This window comes from Mus musculus, chromosome 11 (assembly GCF_000001635.26).
Source record: "Mus musculus strain C57BL/6J chromosome 11, GRCm38.p6 C57BL/6J".
Lineage (NCBI taxonomy): Eukaryota > Metazoa > Chordata > Mammalia > Rodentia > Muridae > Mus > Mus musculus.
Window position 1 is genome coordinate 75318805 of NC_000077.6, and position 21163 is coordinate 75339967.

Below are 21163 nucleotides of genomic sequence, written 5' to 3' on the forward strand. Positions count from 1 at the left end.
CACTGGGCTCAATCTGTGATACTACCACTATTTCCATAGCAACAAATCGATGTCATCAACAGGACGGTGTGTTCGTGGCAGGATCCATTAGAAGAGAAAGCAGGGTGGTAAGGAAAACCTAAAAGCAGTTCAATTGTCTCTCAAGTGCTTTGGCTTCAAAGGAAAAGGAGACGTTTACAAAGGGTTCTACCCTTTCCCCCAAACAAAGCAACCTTATTTTGCAACTGACAGCTGGTGGAAAATATGAGTTGAAAGAGTCTCAGGTACCGTGAAGTGCTAGTGAACTGTCACAGCAGGGAGAGATGAGAACAGAGTTCAGAAGCAGCCGTGTCAAGGCAACAGGGAGATAAAAAGGAGGGGGACCGAGCACGCTTCTAAAGCAGCAAATAAGACGCGCCACCCTGTCGGAGTGTGTATTTGCCCTTCACCCTTTATACAAATGTTTACCAAGTTGAAGAATGTTAACATTGTAAATTGCCTACCACTATTTCTAAAATAACGAGTTTATGGGGTTTGATTTTACTTCTGTGATTGGCTCTGAAGGCTGAAGCCAGCCTCGTTTAGGCTGCTCACCTGGAGTGCTTGTAGATGACAAAGGCAGCTAAAAAAAAAAAAATGTCCCAGAGCTCCTGAAACACTAAAACTGGTGCGCACAGGCAGGAAGTCTCCCTTGCCACTGAGGCTCTCCCTTCTCCAACTGTAAGTTCTAACTCCTGCTGGGCCTCCTGAGGTCCCAACTCACCGGGCATGCTACATGCCCATGGAATTCATTTTTGGCAAAATTACTCTTAAGTAGCTCAAGGAATGAGACGTAATTGTGTTGCTGGAGACAAATACATTCAGCACAAAGTTGAGAAGATTAAATAGAATTGATTATGCTTTAGTTCATCCTACAGAGAGAAAAAGTGAGACACCTATTTACATAGGAGAGGGGCCCAGGCTACTGACAATGAGCCCTTCCTTTACAGCTCAGCCTTCCCATTATCACTCAACTCAGACACCCAGCCCAGTTCAGTCTATGTGAAGCATTTTTAAAATCAGCAAGAGAAAGGTGAGTTGCTCAGTAGTACACTGAAGGAAAGTAGAAATGAGCACACAGTGACCTGCTGCATAAGACACAGTTTAAAAGGTGACCTATCTTCCAGCGAAGTTCTTGCCTTCTTTAAAAAGAATGTGGTATTTGCTGGTATGTGCACCTCACGAAGGTGCTTGCAGCTATGTGGAGGGCAGAGACCATCCTGAGGGAATCGGGTCTCCTTCCACCAGAGTCCTAGGGATGGCACAAAGGCACCGGGCTTGACAGATGCCTTTACCTGCTGAGCCCTTTCCCCAGCCTCTCCTTTTCTACAGTCTCCAAATTACCTGAGGTAGGAGCCTCATTCTCAGAACCATTTCTGCTGCGCATGTCTGACTGAACTGGATATGGTCACTCGACTCAATTTCTATAAAAAGATAACTGAGGAGCCGGCTTGGTTGGTAGAGAAAACATAAAGACCCGAGTTTTGTTCCCACATGGGGCGTGCGTGCTAGAGAGGTGAGGACGGACTAGGCAGGGAGCAGAGGTAGGCAGATCCCAGGCCTCAATAGCCAGGCAGCCCAACCTGAGCTCTAAGTTCAGTAAGGGAGCCTGTAACCACAGAAGACACTGTGCCGTGTAACCACGGCAAGCGGCCCGCTGCAGTGGCATCTGCTCATAGCCACAGCTACCCAGGAGGCTGAGCCACAAGACTCATTGAAGCTGGAGGTCAAGGCCAGCATAGGTACCATAGGTAGACCCCCATCTCAAAGTTGAACAGTAAACATATATTTTACTACAATTAAAAAAACAAGGCCGGGTGTGGTGGCGCATACCTTTAATCCCAGCACTCGGGAGGCAGAGGCAGGCGGATTTCTGAGTTCGAGGCCAGCCTGGTCTACAAAGTGAGTTCCAGGACAGCCAGGGCTACACAGAGAAACCCTGTCTCGAAAAACCAAAAAAAAAAAAAAAAAAAAAAAAAACCAAAAACCCAACACATGTACCTATTCTAACATAGAATTTTCATTTTTTATAAGAATTACAGTTATAATTTTTAGTTGAACATAATACAATGATAAGTCTCCAACTGATAATCTGAGGCTGGGGGTGTAGCTCATTTAGTAGAGTACCTGCCTAGCAGTCGCTAAGTCCGGGTAGTCCCTTGCCTGTATCCCAGTGCTTGGGGAACAGGCAGAAAGAGGACCAGAAGTTCAAGGTGCTCCTCCTCTTCAGGTAATGAGGAGTCTGAGCCAGCCTGGGATGCGTGAGACACACCAGTAACAGCAACTACTGCCTGGAGTGCTCACTCTGGACCAGGAACAAGAGTTAAGTGCGTTACTCCCGTAACTGTCTGCACAATGATGGAGACAGTACGTCATCTTTAACATCTTTGGCTGAGAAGAGAAAACCTGGTATTCCTCAGCTCGTTCTGGCTAAGTTCATGTACTTCATCATCATGCAGTTAATTTGTAAACAACCAATCCTGGCAGCAATAACTCTAATTATATAGAACATAAGATGTGGTAATTAGGAAAAGCTACTAATCCACTTAATAGAGTAACCTTTATCTCTTGCAAATCTGGTACAAGAGACAGTCCCAAATCAAATGATGGCAAGAATTCCAGAGCATTGTAAATAGCAGCAATTGCCCTTCAATTAACGCATTGTAACGCAGCAGCTGCCCACAAGACCTCAAATCAATCAGTCTATAGCTAAGGAAAAATCTTTCTAAAGCCAAAACCATTCTACAAAGCAGTAACGTAGGCTCCGTTTATAATAACCTGTTTTGGGCCACCTGCAAATCAAGCTATCCCAGGAAGCCAGATCGTAATTCTTAGGCTCTGCTGGCTACACACTGGTCCCAAGCCATGAGGGAACTAGATTACAGCAGGCTCCGCCCTCGGTGACCTGCTCATAGCTATCATTCTTACAGTCTATTATGGCAAGTGAGCTCTGGGCAGAGAAAAATTCACAAACAAACCCACCAACTTCCCAAGCAAGCATTTTCTTAACAAACACAAAGAATAAATAAATAGAGCCTGCCATGGTAGTGCACACCTGTAATCTCAGCATGTGGGAGGCAGAGGCAGGCAGATCTCTGCCAGGAGTTCCATGCCAGCCTGGTCTAGACAGTTGCAAGATCAACAACGCTATATGGTGAGGCCCTGTCTCAACTCCCAAACCACTGAAAACAAGTAAGACGATATGGATCAATGCAATATTTCTCAGTTCCTACTGACAGAAAATGGACACAATTAGGCTGGGTATAATTCCAATATGAATAATAAGTATATTATACAGTACCTAGTTTAAGTCTGAGCAAGATATTATCGCCAACAGCACAGATACAGGACACACACACAGCTGCAAGCGTGAAGGATTTAAAGGCACCCATCCCTACAGTATATGCAGCATTGACTGTCTAGTTTTATTTCGCACACTTTGAATCATCCATCCATTTTTGCTCAATATGGCAGCAGTAATAAAATGTATATTTGCATTTTGATGCATGGTGGAATTCTTACTAGCCTGGGCTGTGTTTGCTCACTAACTCCAGTGGACTTCTGACGTAAGAGGCGCTGGACTAGCTTCCAGAGGATGTAAATCTAACTTTGGTTCTCGGCCTCCCCTGAAGCCTTTGCTGTGGTGAAAGGTGCTGTTTCTGAAGCCACGACAGTCCCATGGTGGTTTGAGTAACAATACTCCTGGCTTGGTAACAATGCCAAAAAATACCAAAAAAACCAAAACCAAAACCAAAAAAAGCACAGAGCTCACATCTGAGCCAAAAAAACCGACACTCCCTATTTTTTGAAGAACTCACAGAAATCAAGAAGAAAAACAAGCAAACAAACAGCACATAACAGGCTAACAACAACAACAAGTCCACTTCAGAGGCCAAAAACCAAAAGGCAAAGGGGCTCTTAAACATTTACAAGGACAGACCTCACTCAGAACACAAGCTATAGCCATGATACTGCTCTTCATCCATCAATTCTTAAAGACACAGAAGATGGGCTGCTGGCATGACTGGGAAGAGACCAGTGTGCTCACTCATTGCTGGGGTACGCTGTAACAAGCAGAGGAGAATGTCTAACTGTGTCTGCCAATCACAGGCACATTCCCAGTTAACCCAGCAATCACTTCTGGCAAAAAAAGCCCACTCTGCCCGCACACTGGTGTACCCAGGAGGTAATTCACTGCGGCTTCTGGTGGATCTTTTTTCCTTCTTGCAGTGCTTGGGTTCAAATTAGGATCAAGCACACTTTTATAGTCAGAGCACGGAGACAAAAGGATCTAACCACAGAGTTGGTTAAATAAACAACAGAACAGCCACACCAGAACTGCTGGGGGGCGGGGGGAGGGGGGGGAGGGAAGGGGGAGAAGCTAGAATCCCAGCATTCAGGATGCAGAGGTTGGTAAACAAGTTTCAGGCTCAGTCGGGGTATAAGGTAAGACTTTATTTCACAAAAATAAATAATTTTTTTAAAGAGGACAGAAAAAAGACAGCGTAGAGAACTAGCTATCTTTTATGTAAACCATGTGGGGTACAGGAGCAGCATTTGCATTTGGTTACTTGGCGAATAGCCCTGGTAGGATAAAGAAACCTTAAACTGTGTTATCTATAAAGGGCAGCAGTGGGTGCACAATGCAGTGGGTAGGAGCCCACCCATTGCACGCCATAGTTTTGATTACAAAGTCACGCAGCTCTACTCAAAAATTAAAACAAACATTAATGCTTGTTAAAGAAACAGGGCTGCAGAGATGATGGCTCAGTGGTTAAGAGCACAGCGCCCATATGGAGGCTCTCAGCCATCTGCTTCTCCAATTCCAGGGGAAGCTAACGCCCTCTTTTGGCCTTCAAGAGCACTGCATGCACATGGTACGCTTACCTACATGCCCGCAAACATTCAAAGAAAAATACAAACTGCTATAAAACCCATATATGACCATCTTAAGATTCTTTCATTTTTTTGAGACAGGGTTTCTCTGTGTAGCCCTGGCTGTTCCAGAACTTGCTCTGCAGACCAGGCTGGCCTCCAACCCAGAGATCTGCCTGCCTCTGCCTCCACAGTGCTGGAATTAAAGGTATTTAACACACACATTATACATATCTTCCTTCTTCTTCTTCTTTTTTTAAAGCGTTTTGTTGTTTTTTGTTAAGTTTCAATTAAAAAACTACATAGTTTTATAGGCAAACATAATTAAAAATGCCAATGTGAAATAAATAATATATACATATATAACATTCTGTAATAGATTCACTCACACAACTTATATACTTAAATACAATTTTCACAATAATGAAAAGCTTTGAAATGAAGACTTCTGGATACATTAGAAACGTACCCTGAAAATCGCAAATGACGGTTTTCATTTCTTTGTGTCAGACATTAGTGTGAGTGTCTAAACTTGCATAAAGGCTCTCTTCTCTATCACTTCCTACCTATTGCAGTGGTTCTCGCTAAACCTGGAACCTGGGGCTCCTGTTCCTTGGCTGGACTACAAGGCAGCAAGTCCCAGCAATCCTCCTGTCTCACCTTTCTTGGAACCAATGTTATAAGTGTGTGTGGGCACTAGCCTTGTTACATGGCTGCTGGGACTAGAACTCTGGTCTTCAATATTAGGCATCAAGAGCTCTTAACTGCTAAGCCATCTTTCTACCCTGATTAGAATTTCTTGAAGCAAAAGAAACTCACAGATGGTCAGAGTATACACACACACACACACACACACACACATACACACACACACACACTCACACACCAAGGCTTAGTGACCACTGTGAAAAGGGAAGTGCGGTGAGGAACTGTAAAAATAAGGTGTCAGGAAAGCTCTGCACAAAATGGTGTCCTCTGGACAAGCCAGGGCCTCTGCCCTCATCAGCTCTTAGTAACTATGGTTGCCTACAGCAAACCATGCCAGGGACCACTCTAACATGGAGCTGGGATGGGCTCGAGAGGCCCTGTTATTAAAGGAGAAGCTGTAGAGAGTTGATTTGATGGATTCTAAAGTAGGGGGAATCGATTTCCTTTATCGATATGGGTCAGCCATGCTCTAGTGAGTGGCCCCACACCCACCCATGAGTATGTGTGGACAGCACACACCGGACCTGGCAAGTCAATAAAACAAAAACAAAAACAAACAAATAAACGTTCTGGTCCACCATAGTGGCTGCTCGTGGTTGGGAGCTGTCCCGCACTTATGGCAGGAAGACAGTGGCTGCAAAGAGGACAAAAGTCTCTGGAACTGATCAACTCTAGAGTCTGCTTGTTATGAGAACTGGGAAGTACCCGCTGGGACAGAAGCAGACTCTGAAGGTGATCAGGACAGAGATCACAGAAGGAGAGACTGGTTATCGGAGGAAATCTGAAACATAACTCGACGCATACTGGTCCAAACTGGTGCCCATCACTACAACAGCAGTAATTGAATTGGGCACAACATTCAGAAAACAGAAAAAGACTACAGAGTACGCACCCTGGCTATCATCAACCCAGGCGATTCTGGCACTATTGGAAGCAAGCCAGACTGGAGAAAAGGAAACAAAAAGTTATTTAACAAAACTTCCCAGAGCATGTTAAAAAAAAAAAAAAGAAAGCCAGACATGGGGGTGCACGTTTTTAACCCTAGCACTCAGGAGGCAGAGGCAGGTGAGGCAGGAGGATCCATGAGTTCGAGGCCAGCCTGGTCTGTACAGTGGGTTCCAGGAAAGCCAGGCAACAAAGAAACCCTGTCTCAAAAATCACTGACTGGGGAGAGAGGAAGTGGATCCAAGAGCAAGAGAGAGAGAGCAGAGAGAGTGGGGGTTTGGATGTCAGCGTTATTAAATGACAGCAGAAAAGATGGGCCCGACCAATGACATCCCAGAAATGGCAAAGATGAAAAAATAAACACAAGTTCTAAATATCATTTTAATAATGGCTGTGTGTCTGCTGGCTCATTCTTGTTATCCAAACAAACTAAAGCAGGGGTGGCCGGGATTTACGGCCAGCCAGGACTAGAGTGAGACACTGCTTTAAAAAAGCAATAGATGCACGCTAACCATTAATCAGCGTAACTGGAGTTTGAGGGAGGGAGTGGGCCCGGGAAGCCTGTGCCTATAAACCCAACCTGCGAGGCCTGAAGCCCGAAGGTTGAACTGAGAACATCTCAAGACAAAGCACAGGCACAATCTCTTACAAACAGTTTAAACACAATACCAGCAATAAATTGTCAGCTTTATGACAGATAGGCTGACAGGCATACCACAAAGATCGGGAAGAAGAAACGGGATTCTTGCACAACATTTTACAAATCGACACAGCTGAGCCTAGTGACAGGCCGTGATAAGCTCAAAACATGCACACTGCAAACACCACAGCATGGCCAGAGTGACAGGGTCACAGCAATACAGCAACAGAGACAGTAAGAAACATTGGAAAAGGGAAGAAGGCAAAGAGCACCACGAGAGAAAAGTTAACCCGCGATTCCATATGAGGGCCCAGCATCCCTCTCCCACCTGACAGAGAAAACCAGGAGGACGCAGCTGAAACACTGTACAACTATAAATACTCCTTCCTAGTGTAGACAGAGTTTACCAAAGGGTATCGTAATCTGAAGCACAAACATAACACTGTAAGTTACCAGAAGTTTAGACACGTTGAGAATTTAATAGAAGTTGAGACATCAAACACACGTTTGATCCTAGGGGAATTAAATTATTGGTAACAGAAAAGCTCTTTACAAAGTCTCCACATTTATAAACCAAATACACTTGTATCAGAATTGTTGTCTGAGCCAGAGGCGGCGGCACAATGGTGGCTGAGGCAGCAGGATCAAGTCTGGAGAAGCCCCTGGGTCCAGGGAGCACTAGTGAATTCAAGTAAACATTAAACATTAAATAAGAAAGACGGATTCTACAGGAGCCTAGACACCCTGTAAGGTCAGTACTACTAAGATACCAAAACCAAACTGACTCAGGGGGCTGATGAGATGGCTCAGTGGCTAAGGGCATGCACTGCTCTTGCAGAGGACCTGAGTTCAGTTCCCAGAACCCGTATCAGGCAGTTCGCCCACCTGTAATGTACCAGAGACCCTAAACATTTCTATCCTCCAAGCACAGACACACATAAACATAATTAAAAATAAATCTTAAAAAAAAATCTCTCGTGGACAGACAGCAAAAAATACTGAACGAAATCTAATCAGGTAGACTCAGCAAAGCAAATCCAAATATGCGAAAAGGATAATACAATGCAAATCCAGACTTATCCCAGAAACCCCAGGTCGCTTTAGCATCCAAAAAATTCAATCATCATAATTCACCGTATTAGCTAACCGAAACAGAAAAGGCATTTGATTATTAATAAATACAGGGAAAGCATTTGACAACATTGACCATTCACTCTTAATAAAAATGTTACCAAACAGGAGAAAGAAGTAAAATCTCCTCAACCCGATGAACAGGAACACAAACTGGCTGGGCACAGTGGCACATCCTGAAACCCCAGCACCCAGATAGCTGCCAGACTGGGCTGGCATGAGAACCAAGGGTAAGAGGCACCCAAACACTTAATGATCCAAGGTGCTGCCTCCCCCCCCCCCCTGTGTCACTTAAATCCGTAATTAAATTTCTGGGAGGAGGGGTTTGACACAGGGTCTCACTCTGTGGCACAGGCTAGCCTGAATGGAGTCAATGCTGGCCTCAAAACTCTTCTGCCTCAGTTCCAGAGTGAGGGGAAACAATCATGAGCCACCTCACCCAGTTTTAATGCCATTTAACAGTACAAGGTTAAACGCTGCCTGAAAAGAACAAGACAAAGAAAGATCACACAGACAAACATCACACAGGTGCTGTTTGAGACTAGGTCTCTAGTGATGTAGGCTGGTCTCAAACTTGCACAAGAAAAGAATACTTTTGCCATCAAGATCAAGGTTGCTATCACCCATGGTGGCATTTCGGAAGCAGAGGCAGGAAGATCAGTAGTACAAGGTCATCCTCAGCTACCATGGGTGTGAGGCCAGCCAAGGCAGCACGTGAGCCAGCTGTGGAAGCACACATCTGTAACCCCACCACTCAGGAGGCTGAAGCAGGAAGTTCAAGGCCAACAAGAGCCACTTAAAAATAAATAAAAACATAAATAAGGTTGGAGAGATGGCTCAGCGGTTAAGAGCCCTGACTGCTCTTCTGAAGGTCCTGAGTTCAAATCCCAGCAACCACGTGGTAGCTCACAACCATCCGTAATAAGATCTGATGCCCTCTTCTGGGGTGTCTAAAGACAGCTACAGTATACTTACAGATAATGAATAAATAAATCTTAAAACAAAACAAAACAAAAATAAACCAAACCAGTAAACAAAATCCTGTAAGATAAAGCCTAAGACAAGACACTTCCTGGGGCTGGGGAGTTGCTTAGACCATAAGGAGTTCATAATCCAGGCGTGAGAGCCCGAGTTCAGGTCCCTGGGCTTCCAAGTCAGGAGGAGACCAAGGAATCAACAAGTCTCGACTTTGGTCTCTAGTCCCATGCACACACACGCGTGTAAATACGTAGATGTTCACTCACACACAGAAGACTGCACCTGGCTCTCTCACATCTCAGCCAACATATAAAGCCTGCATTATCAGAACATTCTAGGTTCTAGTTTCAGTCAACTCTTACACAGAATGGCCATCATACTCCGTCTACAACTTCTCCTGATCTACCCACGTGTCATTGCTTCAGTATTAACAAAACCCAGAATAACCAGCTGCGTAGATCCTCCCTGATGCCCCAGTCATTGTCTTACTGAGACTACTAAGTCACAAGGTAGCACTCTGGATCCAAAAAGCAATATCCAATTGAGAGTTACAACCTATAAGGAGGAGTTTACCTTCATTATAGGGCACTGGATTCCCAATCTTTAATCCAACGTCTTCAGCAGATTTCATAACTTCCAAGTCCATCAAAACAACTACTTTCCTACAAAGACAGACACAAGTTAGAATTAAGAACTCTGCAGCCTTTCAGATGAGTTACTAAGAAGCTTACTTTAGTAGTTGTCTGGCTAAAACTGTATCCTTTACCAACCTTTTCTCATTCTGGACTAACTTGAGAAGTATTAATTCCTAAGTAAATACTTCACTTATTCTTTCCCCACATCTCCAATGTTTTTGTCTTTAATTTATTATAGGGCAATTCATTTCCTATCTAGTTCCCTGATTAAAACAGTAGACCTTGCTGCATGCCATTATCCTCATGGAGGCACTGATACAATTTAGATTATTAAATACAAAACCCTAAAACACAAAAAGATGATTTTTTTTTAAAACAAGATTTTAAAAAAAGCATGTGCTACGCTTCCTTCTGCCACTAAGCCTACACATGGTCCTCTGACTGAATTTTTCCCCTCATTCTGCTTCATCTAATATGTGCTTTTCAAACCTGGAATTGAACCAGGGACTTATTCATGCTAGGCAAATGCTCTACCATAGAGCTATACCCCTCCAACTCCCATCTCAAATATCATTTCCAAAGACATTTTCTTGGTCTCTTATTTAGATCAGGTTTCTTTGTCCTCCTGCAGCTATGACTTCATTCCTTCAGAACACTCGTCTTAGCTTTAAGTTCTGTATTAATTAGTGATTGTTTTCATTCTCTCTGCTAGAATGCACTTTCAATAAAGGCAGGTAGCCAGCCACAGTGCTTAATTAAGCAACAGCCCAACGATGTCATTCACTACATACTGGGACAAGATGCCTAACATCATCTGCAGATAAAGACGAACTACTGGTGTCAGGAGACAGCTAAGGGGTCCAGGGCTTGGGCACGCTGAGTGTGAGCACTGGAGTCCGGGTGCCCAGAAACGCACATAAATGCAATATGGATGTGGCAATCTACCTCTAATTCCTTCTTTAAGACAGTGGCTCTCCAGAGCAAGCTGGCTAGCAAGACAAGCCATATCAGTGAGCTCTGGGCTTGACCAAGACCCTGCCTCCAGGTGTAACTCCCAAGCAAAAGGATGATGGCTCACAAATCTCAGGCTATCATGTTCATGTACAAATGTCAACCGGCATACACACATGCACACACATGAAAACTGGGAGAAAATAAGAAGAATTGCAACCAAAAAATGTAATTTGAGGACACATAATTGCAGGCGGGGAGTGGGGGGATGACAGAAGGTGAACTGAGTGGACCGAGGGAAAGCTGTGCTAGCGGCAATGAGAAGAAGGGTGGGGCAGTCTGAGCAAGGGTTCAGCAATCACCACGCTTTACTGTCTGCACAGCCTGGCTGTAGAATGCTGGGCTTTATCACACAGAATTATTCAGTATGTGCTATCTTTACAGTAAAGTTATTCTATCAGGCTATGCTACTTCAATAGAACAAGCCTGAAAAAGTGGTCTGCTGCTGAGAACCTGACAAAGATGACCTGTTAGAACTGTCTGCCAAGTGTGGAATTCCAGCACTGGGGACCAGGAGCTCGAGGGTCACCCCAGATGCAGGGAGTTAGAGGCCAGCCTTGGCAACATAACATCATGCTTCAGAAATTAAAAACAAAACTAAACTAAACAAAAAAAGAAACATTAAATAACAAAACAATTCCAGCAGTGGTGGCACACGCCTTTAATCCCAGCACTTGGGTGGCAGAGACAGGCGGATTTCTGAGTTCAAGGCTAGCCTGGTCTACAGAGTGAGTTCCAGGACAGCCAGGGCTACAGAGAAACACTGTCTCGAAAAACCAAAACAAACAAACACAAACAAACCAGCTAGGGCTAGAGAGACTGCCCAGCAGTTAAGAGTGCACACTGTTGTATGCACTCTTGAGTTTGGTTCCCAGCACCAATATTTAGCAGCTCACAATTGCCTTTAACCCCAACTCCAGGAGATATGATATCTCTGGCTTCAAAAGGTACCTCAGTCCCTACCAATATACACACATGTGCATAACTACAGAGACATGTACACATAATAAAAATAATTTAATAATAATAATAATAACGTCTTCTAAAATTTCATCTTGGCGCCTGGATTTGGTTTCCAGGTCCCACATGGTGGCTTACAACCACCTGCAATTCCAGTTCCAGAATATGTGACACTTTCTTCTGAGTTCTGTGGACACTAGACACACAAGGTGCAATATACTTAGGCAAAACATTCATAAGCATAAAATTAAAATAATTTTAATCTATCTTGTAATATATACATATATTGAATGAAATATAGCAAGATGAGGATGATAGCATATTGAAATAACACGGCAAAGCCATTTTACAGAGAACACAGGTGACTACTACAAGGCTACCATCAGCAAAAGAGAGAGGATGGGAAACTAACACTTAGAGACAAATGACCTGCTGTCGTAGAAACAAACAGGGGAAAAGGTACGAGGAGAAAAAGACAGCTGCGAGCAGGCTTCCAGACCATCAACCCACTACTATCCAAGTTTACGTTGGATCCTGACTCAACTTTGAATGTATACACAAATATACAGACACATACAGATATAAGCATTTACAACCCATACATATGAGTGGTTGGAAACCGAACACGGAGGTGTAAATGGTACCTGTTTTTTCATTTTCTGAGTGTTGAGGTGTGCAGTATATGAATGAGTACATGTTTGTGTGTGTCTGAGTACAATTGTATGTGGGTGTATGCACTACACATGTGTATGTGTACAAGCCAGAGGTCAAGACACCAGCAAGCCGGTGTCCTCTTCTGTTACTCTCCAGCATATATTTTTTAAGTCTGTCTCTCTTTCTTCCTTCCTTCTATTCATTCATTCATAAACAGCTACTTTCTAGGTAGCCCTGGCTGCCTTGAAATTCCTTATGTAGGCTAAGCTGGTCTCAAACTCAAGAGATCCACCCGCTTCTTCCTCCCAATGCTGGGTTTAAAGGCCAGTGCCACTACGTCATGTTTTTTACATTCACTTACTTAGTGTGTGTGTCTGCATACACTTGTGCTCTGCTGGAGGTCTGAGAAGAACTTGGAGGAGTTGGTTCTACAGTGTGGGGTCCAGGGTCAAACTCGGGGCTTCAGGCTTAGTGATAAGTGCCTTTACCTTCTAAGCCATCTTACCAGCTCCTTCATCTCAATTTTTTAAAAAACTTATTTCTGAGACAGTCTCAGTAGGTGGTGGCTCTGGCTGTCCTGCAACTTGACATGTAGGCCAGGCTGCTGGTCACAGAGACTGGCCTGCCCCTGCCTCTCAAGCACTACCACGAAAGGTGTGTGCCGCTGCGCCTCGCCCTTCATCTTTTTCCTATATAGGATGTCTGAGCCCAGAGCTTACCTACTGGGCAGATTTGTTGCCAGTAAGCTCTGCCGATCTACCTGCCTCCCCAGCTTTCATCCAGCACCAGGGCTACAGGTCAATGCCACTATGCCCAGCTTTTTATGCGGTTGGTGGGGATCTCAACTCTGGTTGTCATGCTTGTGCGGTTAAACACATAACTAACTGTGCTGTCTTCCCAGCCCAGTACTTGTTTTGTTAAAGGGAGTTCATTACATACATACATACATACATACATACATATATGTATGTATGTGTACACACACACAATAACACATCCCTGTGAGAAAACAGAGACAAAACAGGACCTATTATCAGGCAATAATCTGAAGCTATGTGCACAGCTATATGGGGACTTGGTTCTACTGTGTTGTCTGCCTACTTTTATAAATGTTCAAAATCATGCAAAAATATAAAACAAATTTGAAAATAGAGAAAGGAAGCTAAGAGGATTATTTTTTAAGGCAGGATTTATTATGTAAGAATGAAAGAACAGTTCAATATTAATCTGTTAAAATAAGTCATACTATTTAAAGGATTAAAAATAATGATTATATCAAGTTGTAGTAAAATCTTTTCAAAAAACCCAAGAGCCTTTCCCATAAAACCCAAGCAACTTAAGGACCTAAAAAACGTTGTGAGCAAAGATCAAGTCCATGCACTTCACAAGAGAAACTGCGTTCACACACCAAAGGCACTTACTTCTCTTACTAGCCAGGTAGAGAAAGGTACTTGCTGATTGTCAACATTGTTGTAATGGTGCTAATTGATTCAGACCCATAAAAAACAAAGAAGCAGGCCTGGTGCGATGGCGCACTGGGCATAAGCGCTCAGTACACACTTGAGTTTGATCCCTGAAAGCTATAGAGGGAGGAAAGAACTAACTCCTGAAAGATGTCCTCTGATTTCCACACATACACGGTACATGCAGCACACACACACCCTCCCAATGATAAAAATAAAAAAATTAAGTTAAATTACATTATAGTCCGTGTGCCTGCACGAATAAATCTACACATGTAAAAAGAAATTCAAAGAAACAAATGCCAAATAAATACACATATTGTAATAAAGAGATAATTGTCTAAAAAACTCAAGGCTTTAAATGGTAAGATATCATATTCTTGGATGAAAAGATCTAATGTCAAAATATATCAATTTAATGCAATTATGTATATTCAGGAGATCTCTGGTTGGCTTTTGAACTTGATAGCACTCTTATAATTCACATAGAAGAAAAAAAACCATGAAAACTGCCAAACATTATTAGAATACTCCACAGATGGTATTTTGGCAGCACATACATCGAAGGGCTGTGAAAGATGTGTAGATCATCCACGCCTTGCTAGGGAGAGGGCGGGTGTGTGTGGGGGGTATAGCTGTTTGGGAAAATAACCTGGTAATTCCTCATTAGTTAAATCATAGTCAGAACCTGGACTAGCAACTTCTCTCTAAAATACATTCACCCTCAGCATCTGCATTGCCAGGAAACCACTCCTAGCAGGATCTGTACGTGGATCAAGGTAGTAGCATCTGCATTTAATTGACATTCTCCTAAATGCTTTAAATTATCTCTAGATTACTTATAGTAGCCAAGATGATGCAAATTATGTTACACTGTATTATCTGGGGCGTAACAAGAAAATGTCTCTACTCAGGTTCATTCAGGTGCAGTACTTCCCCTGAATACTTCTGAATACACGGATCAAGAAGCCACAGAAAGAGGGCTAACCATATACAAGCATATAGTACACTAATAACCATGTACAACCATATAGTACACTAATATTCAGTGCATTACTCAAAATGCAAACAGATGGAAACAATCCAACAGCCTGTAAGCTGAAAAACAAGATAAGCAAAATGTGCTGGGCCTAGAGGCCCAGGTCTATAATTCCAACTAAGGTCGAGGCAGGAGGATCTCAAGTTCAAGGCCAGCCTAGACAACTTAGCAAGACCTTGTCTCAAAACAAAAAGTAAAGAGGCTGAGGATATAGCTCAGTATAGAGCATCTGCTTAGCATGTGCACTGACAGCCGTATCACAGAGGAAAAAAAAAAATAAGCAAAATGTGATCTGTCTGCACAACAGGATATCACAGCCCCCTACCACAGGGGAACGACACAGTAACACAACAAAAACTTAGCCCTGAAAATACTATGGTAAATAAAGAAGTGTCACTGAGGATCAGGAAATGCATGACTCCATTTACATTATATAGAAATGAGAAGATCAGTGAGCCTCTAGGACTCAAGAGATTTGGGATTGGCAGCTAAAGGGTACTGGGTTTCTTTATGGGGGTAAGAAAACATTCTAAACTTAACTGTGAGAATGACTACTCAACAATGTCAAGTGTTCAAAAATCATACTTTTTTTTTTTTTTGGTTTTTCAAGACAGGGTTTCTCTGTGCAGTCCTGGAACTCACTCTGTAGACCAGGCTGGCCTCGAATTCAGAGATTCACCTGCCTCTGCCTCCCAAGTGCTGGGATTACAGGCATGCGCCACCATTGTCCGGCTCAAAATCATACTTTTAAAAATTGCCCAGTGACTCATGAATACAATCAGAGGCGGGAGAGGACAGTGGCAAACTCAGGATACCAGTGTCTTTTATGTCTGCTGCCCAACTATCAATTTCCCATAGTTACCAGAGAACTTTTTGGTTTGTTTCATCTTATTTGTTGCTTTTGGTAGAATCTCAATATAGTAAGATACAAGGCTGGCCTCATACTATATAGCTGAGGACGACTTTGAACTTCTAATCCTCCTGCTTCCATCTCCCAAGTGGTGGGATTACAGGGGTGTACCGCTATGCCCAGCAAGCACAAAGCCATTTGAACCACACCCCAGCCTTTTCAGAGAAACCTGTACAAGCCTTAGTGCCTTAGCATATTAAGGCAACAAAAGACATAATGCGTGGCTACCATAGAGTGTTTGCCTACCATGTGTGAGGCTCTAGGCTAAATGTCCAGCACTTATAAAAAAGAGTTAAAAACACTCATGACTCAAGGATGACTATGCAGTCTTGTGTACAAAGCCCCGCATTCAATCCCCAGCACCGTGCACATCAGGCAGGCTCTGTAGAGGACCCAGCTTAAGGTCATCCTTAGGTAAGTTAGAGGCCTTAGATGGCTACATTAGATGAGACCCTTTCTCATAAACAGAATAAATAATTTAAAGCTCCTGATCAAACACTATGCCTTCCCATCACACTCAGAATAAAGCACTCTACTGGCCCTTTAAGGACTGCCCATCTGGAAGAGAAACCTAAGTTACATTCCTTGCTTGTGTCATATGTGATAACAAACTCACTGGAAATACGAAAATACAGTCTTAAGCTTGGTCAGAAAGCTTCCCCAGCAACATGATTCAGAGGACATAATGCAGAAAGTGGACAAATGCAAACAGATTTATACCACAAAATACCATATATAAACAAAGCTAGAATGAATAAATACGTAAAACGGACACCAGAGTTAATACGCCTGCTTTACTAAGAGCGTCTGTAAATAAAAAAAACAAAAAACAAAAAACAAAGTATCTTGGCTAGAGAGTTGGCTCAGAGGTTAAGAGCACTGGCTGCTCTTCCAGAGGACCAGGTTTGATTCCCAGAATCCACATAATGACTCCTAATTCCAGTTCCAGAGGATCCAATGTCTTCTTGTGCAGTCTATGGATACCAGGCACACACATGGTACACAGACATATATGTAGCAGACAAATCCCCCATATACATAAAACTTAAAAAAAAATGCATCTCAAATGTTTTTTAAAGAACAAAGTGGGGGCTGGGGCGACAGCTCAGTGATTGAGAGTACCTGTGTAAGCATGAGTTCGGATCCCCAGCACGTCTGAAAAGTTAACTAATTGGTGGTGCCTTTCTCTTACCCAGTCTAGAAGGGCTGGAGGCAGGGTGGATGGGGCACTTTGAACTCCCACCTAGGCAAAAAACCCAGTGATCTCTGGGCCAGTGAGAAGTTTGCAAGGGAATAAGGTAGAGAGCCACAGAGGAAGACATTGGGGGTTCTATGAGTATGTGAAGGGGTGCACACACCACACACACACATTTTTTTTGTTTTAAATTTACAAACATTAAAATAGGCTGTAATGTGGCTCAGTGGGTAGAAAAACCTGCTGTCTAAGCCTGGTACGAGTTCAATCCCTGACAAGCTGGAAGGAGACAACCAACCACAACTGCTAGCAGCCAGAAGCACTGCTTGCTAACACTCAAGAGAGCCTGGAGTGGAAGACACTGGATCCCCAGCAGGCAAGCCTGCAAGAAGATGTGCCTTGCCTAGACAACGGCAGAACAAACATCAAGGCTGGCAGAGCTGTCCAGGACTGTTCATATTAATCATGTATAGATAAGAGGGAATGGCACAGACAGAACAATTCAACACACGGGGTATGAAAGGAAAGGAACAAGGCACACAAAGGACAAAGAACCTAGCATACAAGAAAGCCTAAGCAGAGAGTGGCACTTCCCAGAAGGGAGTCATAAAATAGACTGAATTCATTAAAACAAGAGCCAAAGATAAACGGCTCAAAAAACTCACGGAAAACAGGTCAAAATAACGTCACCCATCTGACAGTTGATACTGTCAACTTAACCGTATCTAGAACTCCAGCAGGCACATCTCCAGGCATGCCCCTGAAGGGGTCTTTGGACTAGGTTAACTGACGTGGGAGTGACACCATCTATGGACCGAAGCCTCAGACAGAATAAAAAGGAGCCAGTGAGCTGAGCGTCAGTGCTCATTGCTTCTGGCTTCCTGTCTGTGGCTGCAGCGAGACACGGTGCTTCCTGCTTTAGCTGCCATGACAGACCACACCCTCAAACCGTGAACCAAAATAACCTCCTCTCTACATTGCTTTTACCAGGCATTTGGTCACACCAATGAGAAAGGTTAACTAATACAGCACTCAATACTTAAAAACATAAACACCAACCTTGTTTGCATGTGTGAGACTTTGAAGCTCACGGGCCAGTTATGCCCAATGCCAGGTCTGCTGGCTAAGGGTGAGAGTGCACACCTATAATCCCAGCTGCTGTGGAATCAGCAAAAGCGCTACAGATGGAAGGCAGCCAGGGCAGCTGAGACTGACTCAAACTGATAGAGGTGGGAGGCATAGAGAAAACCAGATTAATAGAGTGTTCCCCACTATGCAAGAAGCCCTGGGTTTCAGGACGAGAGAACTAAGAATACAGAAGTCTACTGTGTAGAAGCACTGCTAGGTCACACAGAAACATCACTCAAGTGTCTCTGGATGCTACACGGAGGGCGTGTGAAGTATTGCTTCCTGATGATCTGTATCTACTACAGCACTGCTGTTTTAGTATGCGCTCCTCCACTACAGCTCCTCACCACACCAAGAGGCCACACTGAGTTCCTGCAAGGAACTGACCTAACCATACAGTTCTCAGAAGGACCACAAGGAACACACAATGGTAACTATGAATGGGAAATTCTCAAAGTATACTGGTTTCAGGTTCTTTTGTCGGGGAGCAGATGCGGGTGTCTGTGTGTTTGTGCAGGACATGTGTTTGCGCACATGCATGTGGAGGCCAGAGGTCAGCTTCAGGTGACAGTGCTCGGGAGCCGTCCTCCTTGATTTTTCCTTTGTTTTGAGACAAAGTCTCATGTAGCCGAGGCTGGCTTAGAGTTTGCTAACTCTATACGAAGATGACCTCGCTTTTCATTTCCTACTGACGACCAGAGAATACTGGGATTACAAACATACACCTGGTTTTTGGTGCTGCCGACCACACCTGGAGCAGCATGAACAAGAGGAAAGCATGTCACCAAAGGAGGTGCATTACCAACCCCCTGCCGGTCTTCCTTTTAAGCATTATCCATTCCCTGTGTGAACATGGACATGCATGCACAAAGTTGAGAGGACCACTTCTGGAGAGCTGGCTCTCTTCTCCCTCCAGTTGGGTCACAGAGATTGAACAAGGACCTCTCTCAGCTTGCAGAAAGCATCGTTCACTGAAACCTGGCTATTCCCAATTGGGCTACGCTGACAAACCAGGAAACCCCAGGGACCCACCCATCCCTGATTCCTGCCCCTACTAGGATTATGGACTCTTTGGCCTCTGTACCCGGCTTTTTGGATCAAACTCAGATTTTCACACTTGCCTGGCAAGCAATTTATCATCAGAGCTATTGTTATCTTCAGCCCGCTAACAATCAGAGTTTAACATTCCAAAATTTCCCTGTAAGAATTGCTAAAAGATGCTTGTAAAAGATTTTTTAATTAGTGCAAGGAGACAGAGACAGTCAAATCTTTGTGAGTTCTAGACCAGGCTACCCACTGAAGAAAGATGAGATGAGATGAGAAGAGAAGAGAAAGAAAAAGAAAGAGGGGAGGCATAGACATAAACAGGAAGTATAGCCAAAGAGACAAAGGCAGGCTATAAACAGCGTGTAGGTGGCCTGAGTAAAGAGTGATTATAAAGAATGACATGAGGGCTGGGGTGGAGCTCAGTAGTGCACTGCTTGCCTAGAGATCCTGGCTACCCTCAGCTCTTTAACAAAAAATGTCAGTTCATGACAAACAGAAGAAACCAAAGCAAAATAAGACACAGTAAATAAGACACACGCATGTTGCACATGCGCGCGCGCGCACACACACACACACACACACACACACACACACACACACACACACACACACACACAGAGGCATGGAGAAGAGATGGCTCGGTGGCTAAGAGCATTTGCTGCTCTTGCAAAACTGCTCACCACTACCCCTTTTAATTCCAGCACTCAGAAGGCAGAAACAGGCAGATCTGTTAAGAGGCCAGCCTGCTCTAAATAGTGAGTTCCAGCTAGCCAGGGTTACACAGTGAGATCTTGCCTCAAAAATAAAATAAAGTAAAAAATTTAAAGATTAACACCAAGTGTAAACTTACCAATCAAAAAAGAAAAAAAATTTTTTTTTCAGTTTTTTGAGACAGGGTTTCTCTGTGTAGCCCTGGCTGTCCTCGAACTCAGAGATCTGCCTGCCTCTGCCTCCCAAGTGCTGGGATTAAAGGCGTGCACCACCACGCCCGGCTACCAATCATATCTTAAACTCAATTTTATAAAAGATATTCAAAATTGACAGTAGTAAGGCTAAATGTTAAAATTAGAATACAGACGTAACAAGTTAATATGAAAAGAAAAAAGTGTTTCAAAGTATTCAGGTAATAGGGCTGGAGAGAGAGCTCAATGGTTAGGAGCACTGGATGCTCTTCCAAAGGTCTCCAGTTCAATTCCCAGCATCACCATGGCAGCTCACAACTGTCTGCAATTCCAGTTCCAGGGGATTCAACACTCAGAAACATAAGTGTAGGCAATCTACGTAACATAAAAATAAATAAATGAGCTGGAAAAGAAAACATGTTTCAAAATATACAAGTAATGGGGCTGGAGGAGATGTCTCAATGGGTAAGATCATTGGCTGCTCTTTTGGAGGTTCTGGGTTCAATTCCCACCACCCACATGACAGCTCACAACTGTCTGTAACTTTGGTCCTGTGGGAGCTGATGCCCTCTTCTGGTGTGCAGACATACATGTAGACAAAACACCTGCATACATAAAATAAGTTTTTAAAAAAGTTACACATACACCCGTGTGTAATATAACACACACTGGCTTAACTTCCTCAGCACTGACTGTTCACCATACGGATTCCCATGAGGTTTTGGTTGCATTCTATCACCGAAAAAAAAAAAAAAAAATTAGAAGAAAGTATATACATATAAACCTCTCCCTAAAATAAAGTTTTCTTTTCTAAAAGTACATCCTTATTTTTTTATTTTTTTTTTTTTTTAAGAAATGGGAACAACAGTTCTGCTCACACTGTATTTCTAGCATGTAACATCTTGCAAGTACTTAACCGTATTC

The 21163-nt window shown here is 43.5% G+C and overlaps 1 protein-coding gene across 3 annotated transcripts in view; it reads right to left on the bottom strand.

The window, feature by feature from the left end:
• Positions 1–21163, bottom strand: part of Rpa1 (replication protein A1) — a 48196-nt gene that overhangs the window by 18546 nt on the left and 8487 nt on the right. The window contains exons 5-6 of one of the 3 annotated variants that reach the window (NM_001164223.1): positions 20909–20971; positions 9869–9957 (exon numbers count right to left, since the gene is read on the bottom strand). In NM_001164223.1, the coding sequence (NP_001157695.1) occupies positions 9869–9957; positions 20909–20971 (152 nt within the window). Of the gene's footprint in view, positions 1–9868; positions 9958–20884; positions 20972–21163 lie in introns of all 3 variants that reach the window. The other 2 variants (XM_006534051.2, NM_026653.2) reach the window with 2 other exon arrangements.